Source organism: Scyliorhinus torazame, chromosome 2 (genome assembly GCF_047496885.1).
Source record: "Scyliorhinus torazame isolate Kashiwa2021f chromosome 2, sScyTor2.1, whole genome shotgun sequence".
In the NCBI taxonomy this organism is placed as follows: domain Eukaryota; kingdom Metazoa; phylum Chordata; class Chondrichthyes; order Carcharhiniformes; family Scyliorhinidae; genus Scyliorhinus; species Scyliorhinus torazame.
Window position 1 is genome coordinate 331,213,795 of NC_092708.1, and position 12,637 is coordinate 331,226,431.

The 12,637-nt window shown below is 53.1% G+C and overlaps 1 protein-coding gene across 4 annotated transcripts in view; it reads right to left on the reverse strand.

Annotated features, from left to right (window-relative positions):
- The window catches only part of LOC140401891 (5'-3' exonuclease PLD3-like), a 108,804-nt gene that overhangs the window by 36,796 nt on the left and 59,371 nt on the right, over window positions 1–12,637 (reverse strand). For all 4 annotated transcript variants that reach the window (XM_072489827.1, XM_072489830.1, XM_072489828.1 and 1 more), the window contains one exon: window positions 5,501–5,652. In XM_072489827.1, the coding sequence (XP_072345928.1) occupies window positions 5,501–5,652 (152 nt within the window). The remainder of the gene's footprint in view (window positions 1–5,500; window positions 5,653–12,637) is intronic.

The window sequence follows — 12,637 nt, forward strand, 5'->3', positions numbered from 1 at the left end:
AACAGGGCTAGTGTAATAACCTGCACGGGACATCTGGGGCGGGATTCTCCCTTCTGGGGACTAAGCCCCCACGCCGGCGGGAAAATTGGCGCCAACCACTCTGACGCCAACAGCCCCCAAAAGTGAGGAATTCTCCAAATGTTTGGGGGCTAGGCTGATGCCAGAGTGGTTGCCGCTGCTCCAGCCGGCGCCACAGGGCTGACGCGAGTTCGCGCATGCGCGGAATGGCCGGCATGATCTCGCGCATGCACGGACCGTCCGGCGTATTTCCATGTATGCGCAGATTGGCAGGCATACTTCCGCGCATGCGTGGAGGTTCTCTTCTCTGTGCCGGCCCGCGGTCAATATGGCAGAGTCCTACAGGGGCCCGGCACGGAGGAAAAAAGGCTCCCACGGAAATAGCCCACCCCCAGGATCGGTAGGCCCCGATCACGGGCCAGGCCACCGTGGGGTCGGATCCAACCCTGCACCCCCCCCCCTCAGGACCGCCCCCGCACACTTACCTGCCAGGTCCCGCCGTGCGTGAGGTGAATAATTTACACCAGCGGGACGGCCACTCGGCCCATCGGGGCCCGGAGAATCACCAGGGGGGGGGCCGCTGTCAACAGGCCCCCGACCGCCGTGGCGGGAATCCCGCCGGCCCCCGAAAAACAGCAGCAGAGAATGGGGCAGCAGGCAACGGGGAGGCGGGGAGGGATTTGCGCCTTCCGCCCGGTGATTCTCTGGCCCGGCGGGGGTCAGAGAATCCCAGCCACGGTGTGGGGATGATTGTCTTCTCTGTGCTCCTTGAGGAGTACGAGTTCTCCTGCTAGGGGCTGGGTAGCTTACCCGTACTTGTATAAAAGGTCGGCCAGTTGGAACCGACCGAAAGGAGAGAGTATCTGGTGAGGTTCTACCGGTACTCGTGTATCCAATTGTTGTAAAATTAATGTCATTTACTTTTTCCTTACTTTGGACTCCCTTTGTCTTATTGAAGATAGCAATCTCTGAGACTTGAAACTCGGTGTGAGTTCTTTAAGAGTGGAGCCTTCTGACTGAATTTGGGCTGTTGATGGAGAATAGTCAAAAAGTCTCAGTAGTATTCCAATATCCTGAAGGGAGAATAAGCCTGAGAATTAAAGATTACTGTCACCTGCTCTTCTTTTCCCTACAGAATGCCTGGTCCAAGGAACTCTGGAAACAGGCCACAGTGCAATTCTTTCAAAGGCCACCCCTACACATATGAATTTACATGGACAGAAAAGGACCCTTCTCCGACACCAGCGAATTCCTTCAAAATGTTTTTCAACTGTTCAGAAGTGGACAACTATATGTTGAAAAACACCAATCCATGGGAATGTATGTGTATTAAAAATCACAGATAGCAGACATTTCAGCCTCAAAATAGTATTCTAATTATGCTGTTCATTCTTAATATCGCTGCTGTGTGATCCTGTTATTAGCGATTGCTATAACTGGATTTGTCATTGCATTTTCCAACTTTATGTCCAAGTCTGTCCCCATATTAGGTTTATGATCATTTCAGGGTTTGGAAAACTGTGAGAGTCATAGAAGTTACAGTGCAGAAGGAGGCCATTCGGCCCATCGAGTTTGCACGGGCCCTTGGAAAGAGCACCCTACTTAAGCCTACACCTCCAGCCTATCCCTGTAACCCAGTAACCCCACCTAACCTTTTGGACACGAAGAGACAATTTATCACGGCCAATCCACCTAACCTGCATAATCTTTGGACTGTGGGAGGAAACTGGAGCACCCGGAGGAAGCCCACGCAGACACGGGGAGAAAGTGTCAACTCCACACAGACAGTGACCCGAGGTTGGAATCGAACCCAGGTCCCTGGAACTTTGAGGCAGCAGTGCTAACCACTGTGCCACTGTGCTGCATCAAGAGTGCAGCAGATTGAGGAAGTACAAAAAATAGTTTAATGGCGTGAGCGAGTAGGTGACACATTTTGGGGGAAGACTTTCAAATGCAGGTATAAAGATTTCTAACTCTGGGAGGGCAGGATTGAAAAGACCATAAAATGAAATACAATTCTACGTTTTGTTTATAAAGGCATTACATACAAAAGTAAGGAATTTGTTCTGGATGTACATTATAAAGAAAGATTTGAATGAATTGCTACTTTTTTCTCTGGAATAGAAGCATTTAAGGGAGGATATAAGGGATGTTTTCAAAACTTTGACAGTGAAAGACTTATCCATTGATTAGCAAAATCGGTATAAGAATTGGCATCGGTTTCCAATAATCGCTGGAAGAATAAAGGACAAATTGAGAATATTTTTTTTTGCAGAGCGTTATTGAAACATCAAACACAAGTGGTACTGAAGCAGATATGGGACCAATTCTCTTGACATTTGTCCCCAGCAAATATTCGTTCTCCATAAAAGAAAGGCAGAATTGGAGCAGGGTTCTGGCAAGCTTCCATTTCCTTTAGGTTACATTTGCATGTCTGACAGGAAGGAGGTGCTGAGTGGGGCCTGAGTGTGCTCATTAGCACCATATGAGTGAGGTGGGGTTGTGGGATGGGCGGGGGGGGGGGGGTAGCGGAATCCCAGGCTCTCCAGCCGCAACGTCCTGTTCAGCAACTGACTAGATCTACAACTGTGGTCCGTTTGCCTCTCCTGTTCTCCATTGACAAGTCCAAATTAATGCCAGATGCACCAAAATTAGCCAGAACTCTGTGTGCTTTAGCAGTTCTGACCTTGTCCAGGATCCGAGCAGAAAGTGACCTGGAAATAATGTAAAATATTGTGAAACAGAACAAGGGGCTTCCTATTTAAGATGCAGTTGGGGAGGAATTTATTCTCTCTGAGGGGCCTTAGGGCGCAATTCTCTGGCCGCATTACCCTTGAGCGAGAGTACCACGCAACCGGAGATTCCTGGGAGAGACCTCCGTGCCTCGCAAGATTCACCCAAGTCTCTCGAGACGTCGGATTCGGAATTCCGCCCAAAAGGGGCAGGACCAAACGGCAATCGCAGAAGTAGGTCTACTTATCCGGGATACACCGACCTACCTCGATTCCCCGGCCTCCCCAGGGAGGCTGCAGCCGGGCGCCGATCAGTGTTAGTCCAGGCAGAACGGCACCCAGGAGCTTTCATTGGGCCATTGGAGGCACCTTGGCAGTCAGGATTAGTGCAGGGTCACCCCCCCACCCGGCCCTCCCCTTGGAACGTGAGCACCTTGGTATTGCTCAGCTGGCACCTTGGCACTACCACCCTGGCACTGTCAAGGTGCTGGCTGGAGTACTGCCAGAGTGCCAGTGCAAGGGTGCCCATGTGCCAGGGTGGCACTATGATGGGTCAGGGCCCGAGGGGGGCTTTTGCATGAAAGGAGGGATAGTGGAGGGGGCATTTGAAGGGTGGGTATATGCAGGGCAGATAAGTAGGGGCCTCCGGGAGGTTAAGGGGGTGTTGGGGATGGGTCCTGGAAGGGAGGGGTGCTGTAAGGGGGCTTGGGACGGCCTGAAGAGGGGGTCCCCCTTGGGGGGGGGGGGGGGGGGGGGTGGGTAGTGACATTGCCCGTGGGTGGGGAGGTGTGGGGGACTCACAAGCTCACTTAGAGAGCGGGTCACCCTTTCAATATGGCGGCCTGATCTCTGAGTTCAGCTCCCCGGTGCTTAAAAAAATTCTCAGGGCTGGATTCTTCCTTTCCGCTCACTGCAGGATCACCACGGGTGGGATGTGGACCATGTAACGGTCCATTGACCAGGGCCCAAAAAAGTGACTAAGCCTAATTGAACAGCGTTAGGGAATTCGCCGGCAGAGCCGACAGGAAACTCCCTGAAAAACCTGCCACAAATTAGCTTAGATATTTTGGGGGCAAATCGTGCCTTTTGGGTGCCCTTAGGACGGGACTCTTCTTTGGCGGGATCCTCCACTTTGACGGCACCGCACTCATGCTCCCGGATTTCCCGATTACCTGGGGGAGCCACAATGAGAAATCCCACTGGCCGGCTGTCGGGGAGGAGGATCCATCTGCAGGCGGGGGTGCGCCACACCAGAAACGAGTCTGGCGGAACGGACAATGCCAAACCCAGCAGGGCGGGTGGTCCCGGCGCCGAGGAGTGGCGCGAACCACTCCGGCGTCGGGCCGCCCGGAAGGTGCGGAATCCTCCGCACCTACAGGGGCTCGGCCGGCGCCGGCGGGGTTGGCGCTGCGCCAACCGGAGCCGAAGGGCCTCCGCCGGCTGGCACGAGTTGGCGCATGCACGGGAGTGCCAGCGTGTGCTGCCGTCATCCCAGCGCATGCGCATGGTGGTTCTTCTCCACGCCGTTCATGGCGGACTGTTACACCGGCTGCCACGAAGGGAAAGAGTGCCCCCATGGCACAGGCCCGCCCGTGGATCAGTGGGTCCTGATCGCAGGCCAGGCCACCATGGGGGTTCCCCTGGGGCCAGATCCCCCCGCGCCCACCCGAGGACTCCACAGGCCGCCCGCAGAGCCAGGTCCTGCCGGTACGGACCTGGTGTATTTTACTCCGGCGGGAGCCGCCGAAAACGGGCGGCCACTCGGCCCATCGCGGGCCGGAGAATCACCGGGGGGCCGCCGCCAACGGCCCCCGACCGGCGCGGCACAATTTCCGCCCCCGCCGAAAAACCGGCGCCGGAGAATCCGGCAACTGCCGTCGGGGCGGGATTCACTCCGCCCCCCCCAGGCAATTCTCCGGCCTGGCGGGGGGTTCAGAGAATCCCACCCTTAGTCTTTGGAATTCTCTTTCACAGAGCACAGCGAAGGCTGATATGGCAAAATTGTGATTGAGAAATATTGTAATTGAAGTTTCAATATGGTTGTGAAGGTGTAATATTGGGAAAACTTTCTTAATAAAATAGTATTTTTAAAGATTTTTGATTGAGAAGGGAGTTAAAGGCTATGGGGCCAGACAGGAGTGTGGAGTTATGGTCACAATCAGACCAGCCATGATATTATTGAATGGCAAAGTGGGCTCAAGGGACCAAGTGGCCTCATCCTCCTCCTATTACTTATGGCCTTAGTTAATTGCACATGGGGTTGTGCAAAACGAATGCGGAGGGTAATGAGAAAAGATTAATAACTCATACAGGTGTTAGAGTAGCTAAAACCAGTTGAGAAGCCAGCACAGGAAAAGGTGCAAAGAGCTGACTGCCCATTTTGGTCTGTGATTAGAAAGTGTGGAGTTTACACTTTCTCCCCGCGTCTGCGTGGGTTTCCTCCGGGTGCTCCGGTTTCCTCCCACAGTCCAAAGGTGTGCAGGTTAGGTGGATTGATCATGCTAAATTGCCCTTAGTGTCCAGGGATGTGGAGGTTAGTTGGGATTATGGGGATAGGGCGGGGGAATGGGCCTAGCTGGGGTGCTCTTTCAGAGGGTCATGCAGACTTGATAGACCGAAAGGGCTCTGCGTTCACTGTAGGGATTTTATGGTTCTATGGATTACTTTGAGAACTGAAAAGGCTGAGTTTTCTTCAGGTCTTTACAGTTTTGATTTCATGATTTACCTTTCAATTGAATTGTGTAACTTACCTGCAAGGATCATCACAAGTTGGGGTATGCAGGCTTTCCCAAGCTTTTTGTCCACCCGATATATTCTCCATCAGTTTGCGCATTGATTGAATAACAGCAAAAGTTGCCAAGCAAATGGCTGTGAGTAAAAGGAAAACAACTGGTCCTTTCCACTAAAAAGTCAATCACAATAAACAAACACTTTTTAAAAGCAGAAGCAGGGAACTACAGTCAACCATCCAAGGTTTCTATTTTCCTGTGTTTTGTTTCTCATTGTATTTTTGACTGCTTATCTTGGTCTATATTCATACAGGTCTATCATGATTGCTTCTCACTCAAGTATCACTGAAACCAAAGATTTATTCATTTGTATCGTAGCAGGATGGAATGAGGACAAATGCAAAGGGTTGTTCGATTAAACTTTTGAAAGGAATAGAACCATAGAATTCCCACAACGCAGAAGGAGGCCATTCGGCCCATCAGGTCTGCACCGACCCTCTGAAGGAGCACCCTACCTAGGCCCACTACCCCCCCCCCCCCCCCCCCCCCACCACCACTATCACCCTAACCCCACTTCACCTACACACCCTTAGACACTAAGAGGCAATTTAGCATGGAAAGTCCACCTAACCTGTGGGAGAAAACCGGAGCACCCGGAAGAAACCCAAGGAGACACAGGGAGAAAGTGCAAACTCCACACAGCCTCCTGAGGCCGGAATTGAACCCGGGTCCCTGGTACGGTGAGGCAGCAGTGCTAACCACTGTGCCAACCTGCCGAATATGGAACCAAGTTTTATATTAAAAATCCTGATGAGGGTTTTAACCTAAATAAGCAGAGGGAGGATTCAGGTGAAGGAAAATGTCGATATCTGAAGAGAAAAGTATAGGAGGCTGGATTCTCCGTGGGCGGGATACTCCACTTCACCGGCAGCGCACTCATGCTTGCAGATTTCCCGACGGCGTGGGAGTGTCCACAATGGAAAACCCAATTGGCCGGCTGCCAGGACGGAGGATCTCGCTGTCGGCAGGGGCGCGCCGCACCAGATAACGGGTGTGGCGGGACGGAGAATCCCACCCAGGGATTTAGATAAAGACATGCAGAGGGCTTAATGGTAACAGTGCATCAGCAATGTGAACATAAATACAATTGATACAAGTGATCATAATACAATTGAATTCCATATAAAATTTGAAAGTGACATACTCCAGTCCCAAACAAGAATCTTAAACTTAAAGAAAGCCAATTACATGGGCATGAGGGAAAAGCCGGCTAAGGTTTATTGGGTAAATAGACTAATCAGTGTGATGCTAAATAAACAATGGGAAATAGTTAAAGAAACAATACAAAATGTTGGACAAAAATATATTAAATTGATAAATAAAATCTAGCAAGAAAGATCCATCTGTAGCTTATCAATGATCTTAAGGATAGTAGCAGATTAAAAGAAGCTTACAATGGAGTAAACTATAGAATTAGGAGTGGTTTAGATACCAGACAAAGGTTTATAAAAAGGGAAAAAATAAGCGGGTGTAAATGAATCAGGAATACAAAGAGAGATTTGAAGAGCTTGTGCAAGTACATGAAAAGACGAATAGTTAAAGTAAGTATTGGTCCCTTAGAGACAGTGACAGGAGAAATGAGGGGGAATTTTTCAGAAAAAGAAAAGATGCCAAAAAGAGTGACAAACGTAAGATAATTAATATCAGCAAAGAAAAAGTATGATGGAAACTTAATGGACTAAAATCTTGGCAATTCACCAGGACCTGATGGCTTATATCTTAGGGTTCTGAGAGAGGTAGCTACAGAGCCAGTGGATGTGGTGGTTATGATTTTCCCAAATTCCTTAGATTCTAAGAACGGTTCGAGCAAGTTAGAAATGGGCAAATGTAACTGTGATATTTAAGAAAGGAGGGAGTATATGGGAAGCTACAAGCTAGTCTGACATCAGTTGTAGGGAAAATGCTGGAACCTTTTATGAAGGAAGTTTAAACAATACACTTAGAAAAGCATTCTATGACTTCCGGTTGCGGCTATGCCTGGGTAGGTCGCACGTTCGGCAGCTCCCACCGTGTACGGACTTTTGGGCCCTTTTGAGGAGCCCCAGTGGCACTTGGACGACGATTCCCGATGTGGCAAGGCAGCAGTAAGGTTTCCCCAGCATTGCATGGAGTGGACCAGGAGTGGAGCAGTAAAAAAAAGGGATCTTGGAGAAGAGAGGAGAACGGGCGCGAAAAAGTAAGATGGCGGCGGGCAGAGACCAGGCAGCGTGGGCGCAATGGTCGAGGGAGCAGCAGGAGTTCCTGAAAAGCTGCTTTGCGGAGCTGAAAGCAGAGATGCTGGCCCCAAGTGAAAATGTCGATTGAGAGACTGGTGGAGACCCAGAAGGCTCAAGGGGCAGCGATTAGAGAGGTGCAGCAGAAAGCCTCTGAAAACAAGGACGAGATCCTGGGCCTGGCGGTGAAAGTGGAGGTGCACGAGGCACTGCATAAAAAGTGGCAGGAAAAGTTTGAGGACCTGGAGAACAGGTCGAGGAGGAAGAATCTCCGGATTCTTTGTCTACCTGAAGGTGTGGACGGGTCCGATATCAGGGCGTATGTAGCCACGATGCTGAATACGCTAATGGGCGCGGGAGCCTTCCCGAGGCCCCTGGAGCTGGGTGGGGCTCACAGAGTCCTGGCAAGGAGGCCTAAGGCAAATGAGCCGCTTTACGGACAGTGTGCGTCCTGAGATGGCCGAAGAAGGAACGGAGTAGCAGGTGGGAGAATACGGAGATCCACATCTACCATGAATGGAGTGCAGAGCTGGCTAAGAGGGCAGGATTCAACCGGGCCAAGGTGGTTCTCCACCGAAAGGGGGTGAAGTTCGGGCTGTTGCAGCCAGCATGATTGTGGGTCACTTCAGGACCGCCGCCATTATTTTGATACGCCGGAGGAGGCGTGGGCCTCTATTCAGAATGAAAAATTGGACTCGAACTAATGGTTTGCTGTGGGTTTTGGGAAAGCTGGGGAGTGGGAAGGGGTGATTGAATGTGATATGTGTGTTTTAATGGGCATGGGTATTGTTTTGGAGGGGTGCTCCTCGCGTTCGAAGGGGTGAGGGGGGCAGGAGGCCCTGGATCGTCGGGAATTGGGGAGAGGCTGCAGGAGGAAGGAGCTGTGACACAGGGGGCGGGGCCGGCCCAGGTAGAAAATCGCAGGCTTTTTTCCCGTGCTAAAGAAGGGGGGGGGGGGCTTGGCCCGACGGGAGGGGCCTTGCCGGAGGGGTGTCCGTATCGATTTGAAGGAGGAGGCGGGGACTTTGACGGGGAATCTAAACGGGGATCGGTGGCAGAAGCGGGAGCGGCTGGGTCAGCAGGAGTCAGGTGACTTACGGGAGTGCAATGGGGGGAGCAAGGGGGCTAGACAGCTTTCTAGCCTTGGGGGGTGGGGCGGGAAACTGGGTTGCTGCTGCACTGACCGAATGGGCGCTGGAGGTAAGAGGGAGAGTCAGAGTAGGGGTCCTCCGCCCGGGGGACTGGGGAGTGCGGGAGGCATGGGCACGTGGCTGGCCTAAGAAAGGAGATGGCTAGTCGGCGGAGGGGGGAGGGGAGGGGGGGGTGGCAGTTCTCCGATCCGGCTGATCACATGGAACGTGACGGGCCTGAACGGGCCGGTCAAGGGGGCCCGGGTGTTCACGCGCTTAAAGGGACTGAAGGCAGACATTGCTATGTTGCAGGAGATGCACTTGAAGGTGGTGGATCAGATCAGGCTGAGAAAGGGATGGGTGGGGCAGGTCTTTCATTCGGGGCTGGATGCGAAGAATAGGGGGGTTGCAATCCTGGTGAGTAAGCGGGTGTCGTTCGAGGCATTGAACATTGTGGCTGATAATGGGGGTCGATATGTGATGGTGAGTGGTAGGCTGCAGGAGACCCGGGTGGTGCTGGTGAATGTGTATGCCCTAAATTGGGACGATCCAGGGTTCATGAAGCGCATGCTGAGTTGGATCCCGGATCTGGAAGCGGGGAGCCTGATAATGGGGGGGGACTTTAATATGGTACTGGACCCGGCACTGGATCGATCTAGGTTGAGGTCGGGCAAGAGGCCAGCTGCGGCCAAGGTTCTCAGGGGGTTTATGGATCAGATGGGGGGAGTGGATGCGTGGAGGTTTGCTAGGCCGGCAGCCAGAGAGTTCTCTTTTTTCTCCCACGTGCATAAGGCCTATTCACGGATAGACCTCTTTGTGGTGAGCAGGGCACTGATTCCAAGAAATGAAAATCGCTTATTGTCACAAGTAGGCTTCAAATGAAGTTACTGTGAAAAGCCCCTGGTCGCCACATTCCGGCGCCTGTTCGGGGAGGCTGATACGGGAAGAGTGGAGGGAACGGAATATTCGGCCATAGCAATTTCGGACCACGCCCCGCACTGAATGCAGTTGGAGTTGGGGGAGGAAAGGGACCAGCGCCCGCTGTGACGCTTGGACGTGGGACTGTTGGCAGATGAGAAGGTTTGTGGACGGGTCCGGGGGTGCATTCAGTGATACATAGAGGCCAATGATAATGGGGAAGTACCGGTTGGTGTGGTTTGGGAGGCTCTGAAAGCGGTGGTTAGGGGAGAGTTAATCTCAATTAGGGCTCACAGGGAGAAGAGAGAGAGGAGGGAGAGGGAGAGATTGGTGGGGGAGATAATAAGGGTGGATAGGAGATATGTGGATTCCCCTGAAGAGGGGCTGCTGCAGGAGCGATGGAGCCTCCAAACGGAATTTGACTTGTTGACCACGAGGAAAGCTGAGACCCAGTGGAGGAGGTGCAGGGGGCAGTATACGAATATGGGGAGAAGGCAAGCCGGATGCTGGCGCATCAGCTATGCAAGAGGGAGGCGGCAAGGGAAATTGGAGGAATCATGGATGGAGGGGGGAACAAGGTGCGAAGTTCGGCTAAAATAAACAAGGTATTCAGGGATTTTTATGGGAACCTGTATAAGTCAGAACCCCCGGAGGGCGGGGGGGGGGGGGGGGGTGGGATGCGGCGGTTCCTGGACCAGTTGAGGTTCCCGAGAGTGGAGGAGGGGCAAGTGGAGGGCCTGGGGGCCCTGATTGGGATAGGGGAGCTGGTTACAGCAGGCAAGGCCCCGGGGCCTGATGGGTTCCCGGTCGAATTCTACAGGAGGTTTGTGGATCTGCTGGGTCCGCTGCTGATGAGAACCTTCAACGAGGCGAGGGAGGTAGGGATTCTCCCCCCGACAATGTCTCGGGCGCTGATCTCGCTGATCCTCAAGCGGGACAAGGACCCACTGCAGTGTGGCTCGTATAGGCCGGTCTCGCTCCTTAATGTAGATGCCAAGTTGCTGGCAAAGGTCCTAGCCACAAGGATTGATGATTGTGTCCCGGGAGTGATACACGAAGACCAGACGGGGTTCGTGAAGGGCAGGCAGCTAAATGCAAATGTGATTATGATGCCCTCGGAGGGTGGGGAGGCAGAAGTGGTGGCGGCAATGGATGCGGAGAAGGCCTTTGATCGGGTGGAGTGGGAGTACCTATGGGAAGTGCTTGGCAGGTTTGGGTTCGGGGAGGGGTTCATAGGGTGGGTCAAATTGTTATACCAGGCCCCGGTGGCGAGCGTATCTATGAACCGGCGGAGATCAGAATATTTTAGGTTGTACCGGGGACGAGACAGGGGTGCCCCCCATCCCCTCGGTTGTTTGCTTTGGCAAATGAGCCGCTGGCCATGGCGTGAGGGCATCTAGAAACTGGAGGGGGTTGGTCCGGGGAGGGGAGGAACATCGGGTCTCGCTGTATGCTGATGACCTGCTTTTGTACATCGCAGATCCAGTGGAGGGGATGGTAGAGGTCATGCGGAACCTTAGGGAGTTTGGGGACTTCTCAGGCTACAAGCTTAACATGGGGAAGAGTGAGCTCTTTGTGGTGCATGCGAGCGGCCAGGAAAGGGGGCTGGAGGAGCTGCCGCTTAAGAAGGCGGAGGGGAGTTTCCGGTGCTTGGGTATCCAGGTGGCCAGGAGTTGGGGGGTCCTGCATAAGCTTAATTTGACACTGTTGGTAGACCAGATGGAGGAAGACTTTAGAAGATGGGACGTGTTGTCACTCTCTCTGGCAGGCAGGGCGCAGTCCGTTAAGATGACAGTCCTCCGTAGGTTCCTGTTTGTGTTCCAGTGCCTGCGCATCCTCAACCCCAAGGCCTATTTAAGCGAGTAAGCAGGAGCATTAGGGGGTTTGTATGGGCAAGTAAGACCCCGAGGGTCAAGAGGCTGTTTCTGGAGTGTAGTCGGGACAGGGGTGGGCTGGAGCTACTGAACCTGTGTAATTATTACTGGGCAGCCAATGTGGCAATGCTTCGGAAATGGGTAATGGAGGGAGAGGGGGTGGCATGGAAAAGATTAGAGGCGGCATCATGCGTGGGCACTAGCTTGGGAGCGTTGGTGACAGCACCTTTGCCGCTACTGCCGACACGGTACACCACGAGCCCGGTGGTGTCGGCGACACTGAGGATCTGGGTGCAGTGGAGACGGCACAGGAGTGAGTTGGGGGCATCAATTTGGTCCCCAATACGGAATAATCATAGGGTTTCACCGGGCAGGATAGATGGCGGATTCCTGAGCTAGCATCGGGCGGGAATTAAAAGGATGGGGGACCTATTTATTGATGCGGCTTTTTCTAGCCTGGGGGCGCTGGAGGAGAGATTTGGGTTACCCCCGGAAACGCTTTTAGGTACATGCAGGTGAGGGCGTTTGTGAGAAGGCAGGTAAGGGAATTTCCGCTGCTTCTCGCACGGAGGATTCAGGACAGGGTGACCTCGGGTGTATGGGTGGGGGAGGGCAAGGTCTCGGCGATCTATCAGGAGTTGCAGGAGGCGGAGGAAGCCTCGGTGGAGGAGCTGAAGGGCAAGTGGGAGGAGGAGCTGGGTGAGGAACTGGATGAGGACTTGTGGATGGGGGCCCTGGGTAAGGTTAACTCCTACTCGTCTTGCACCAGACATAGCCTGATCCAGTTCAAAGTGGTTCACAGGGCACATATGACAGGGGCGAGGATGTGCAAGTTTTTTGGGGTGGAGGACAGATGCGTGAGGTGCTCGGGGACCCCAGTGAATCACGCTCATATGTTCTGGGTGTGCCCAGCGCTAGAGGGGTTCTGGAAGGGCTTTGCAAAGGCTATGTCCAAAGTCTTGG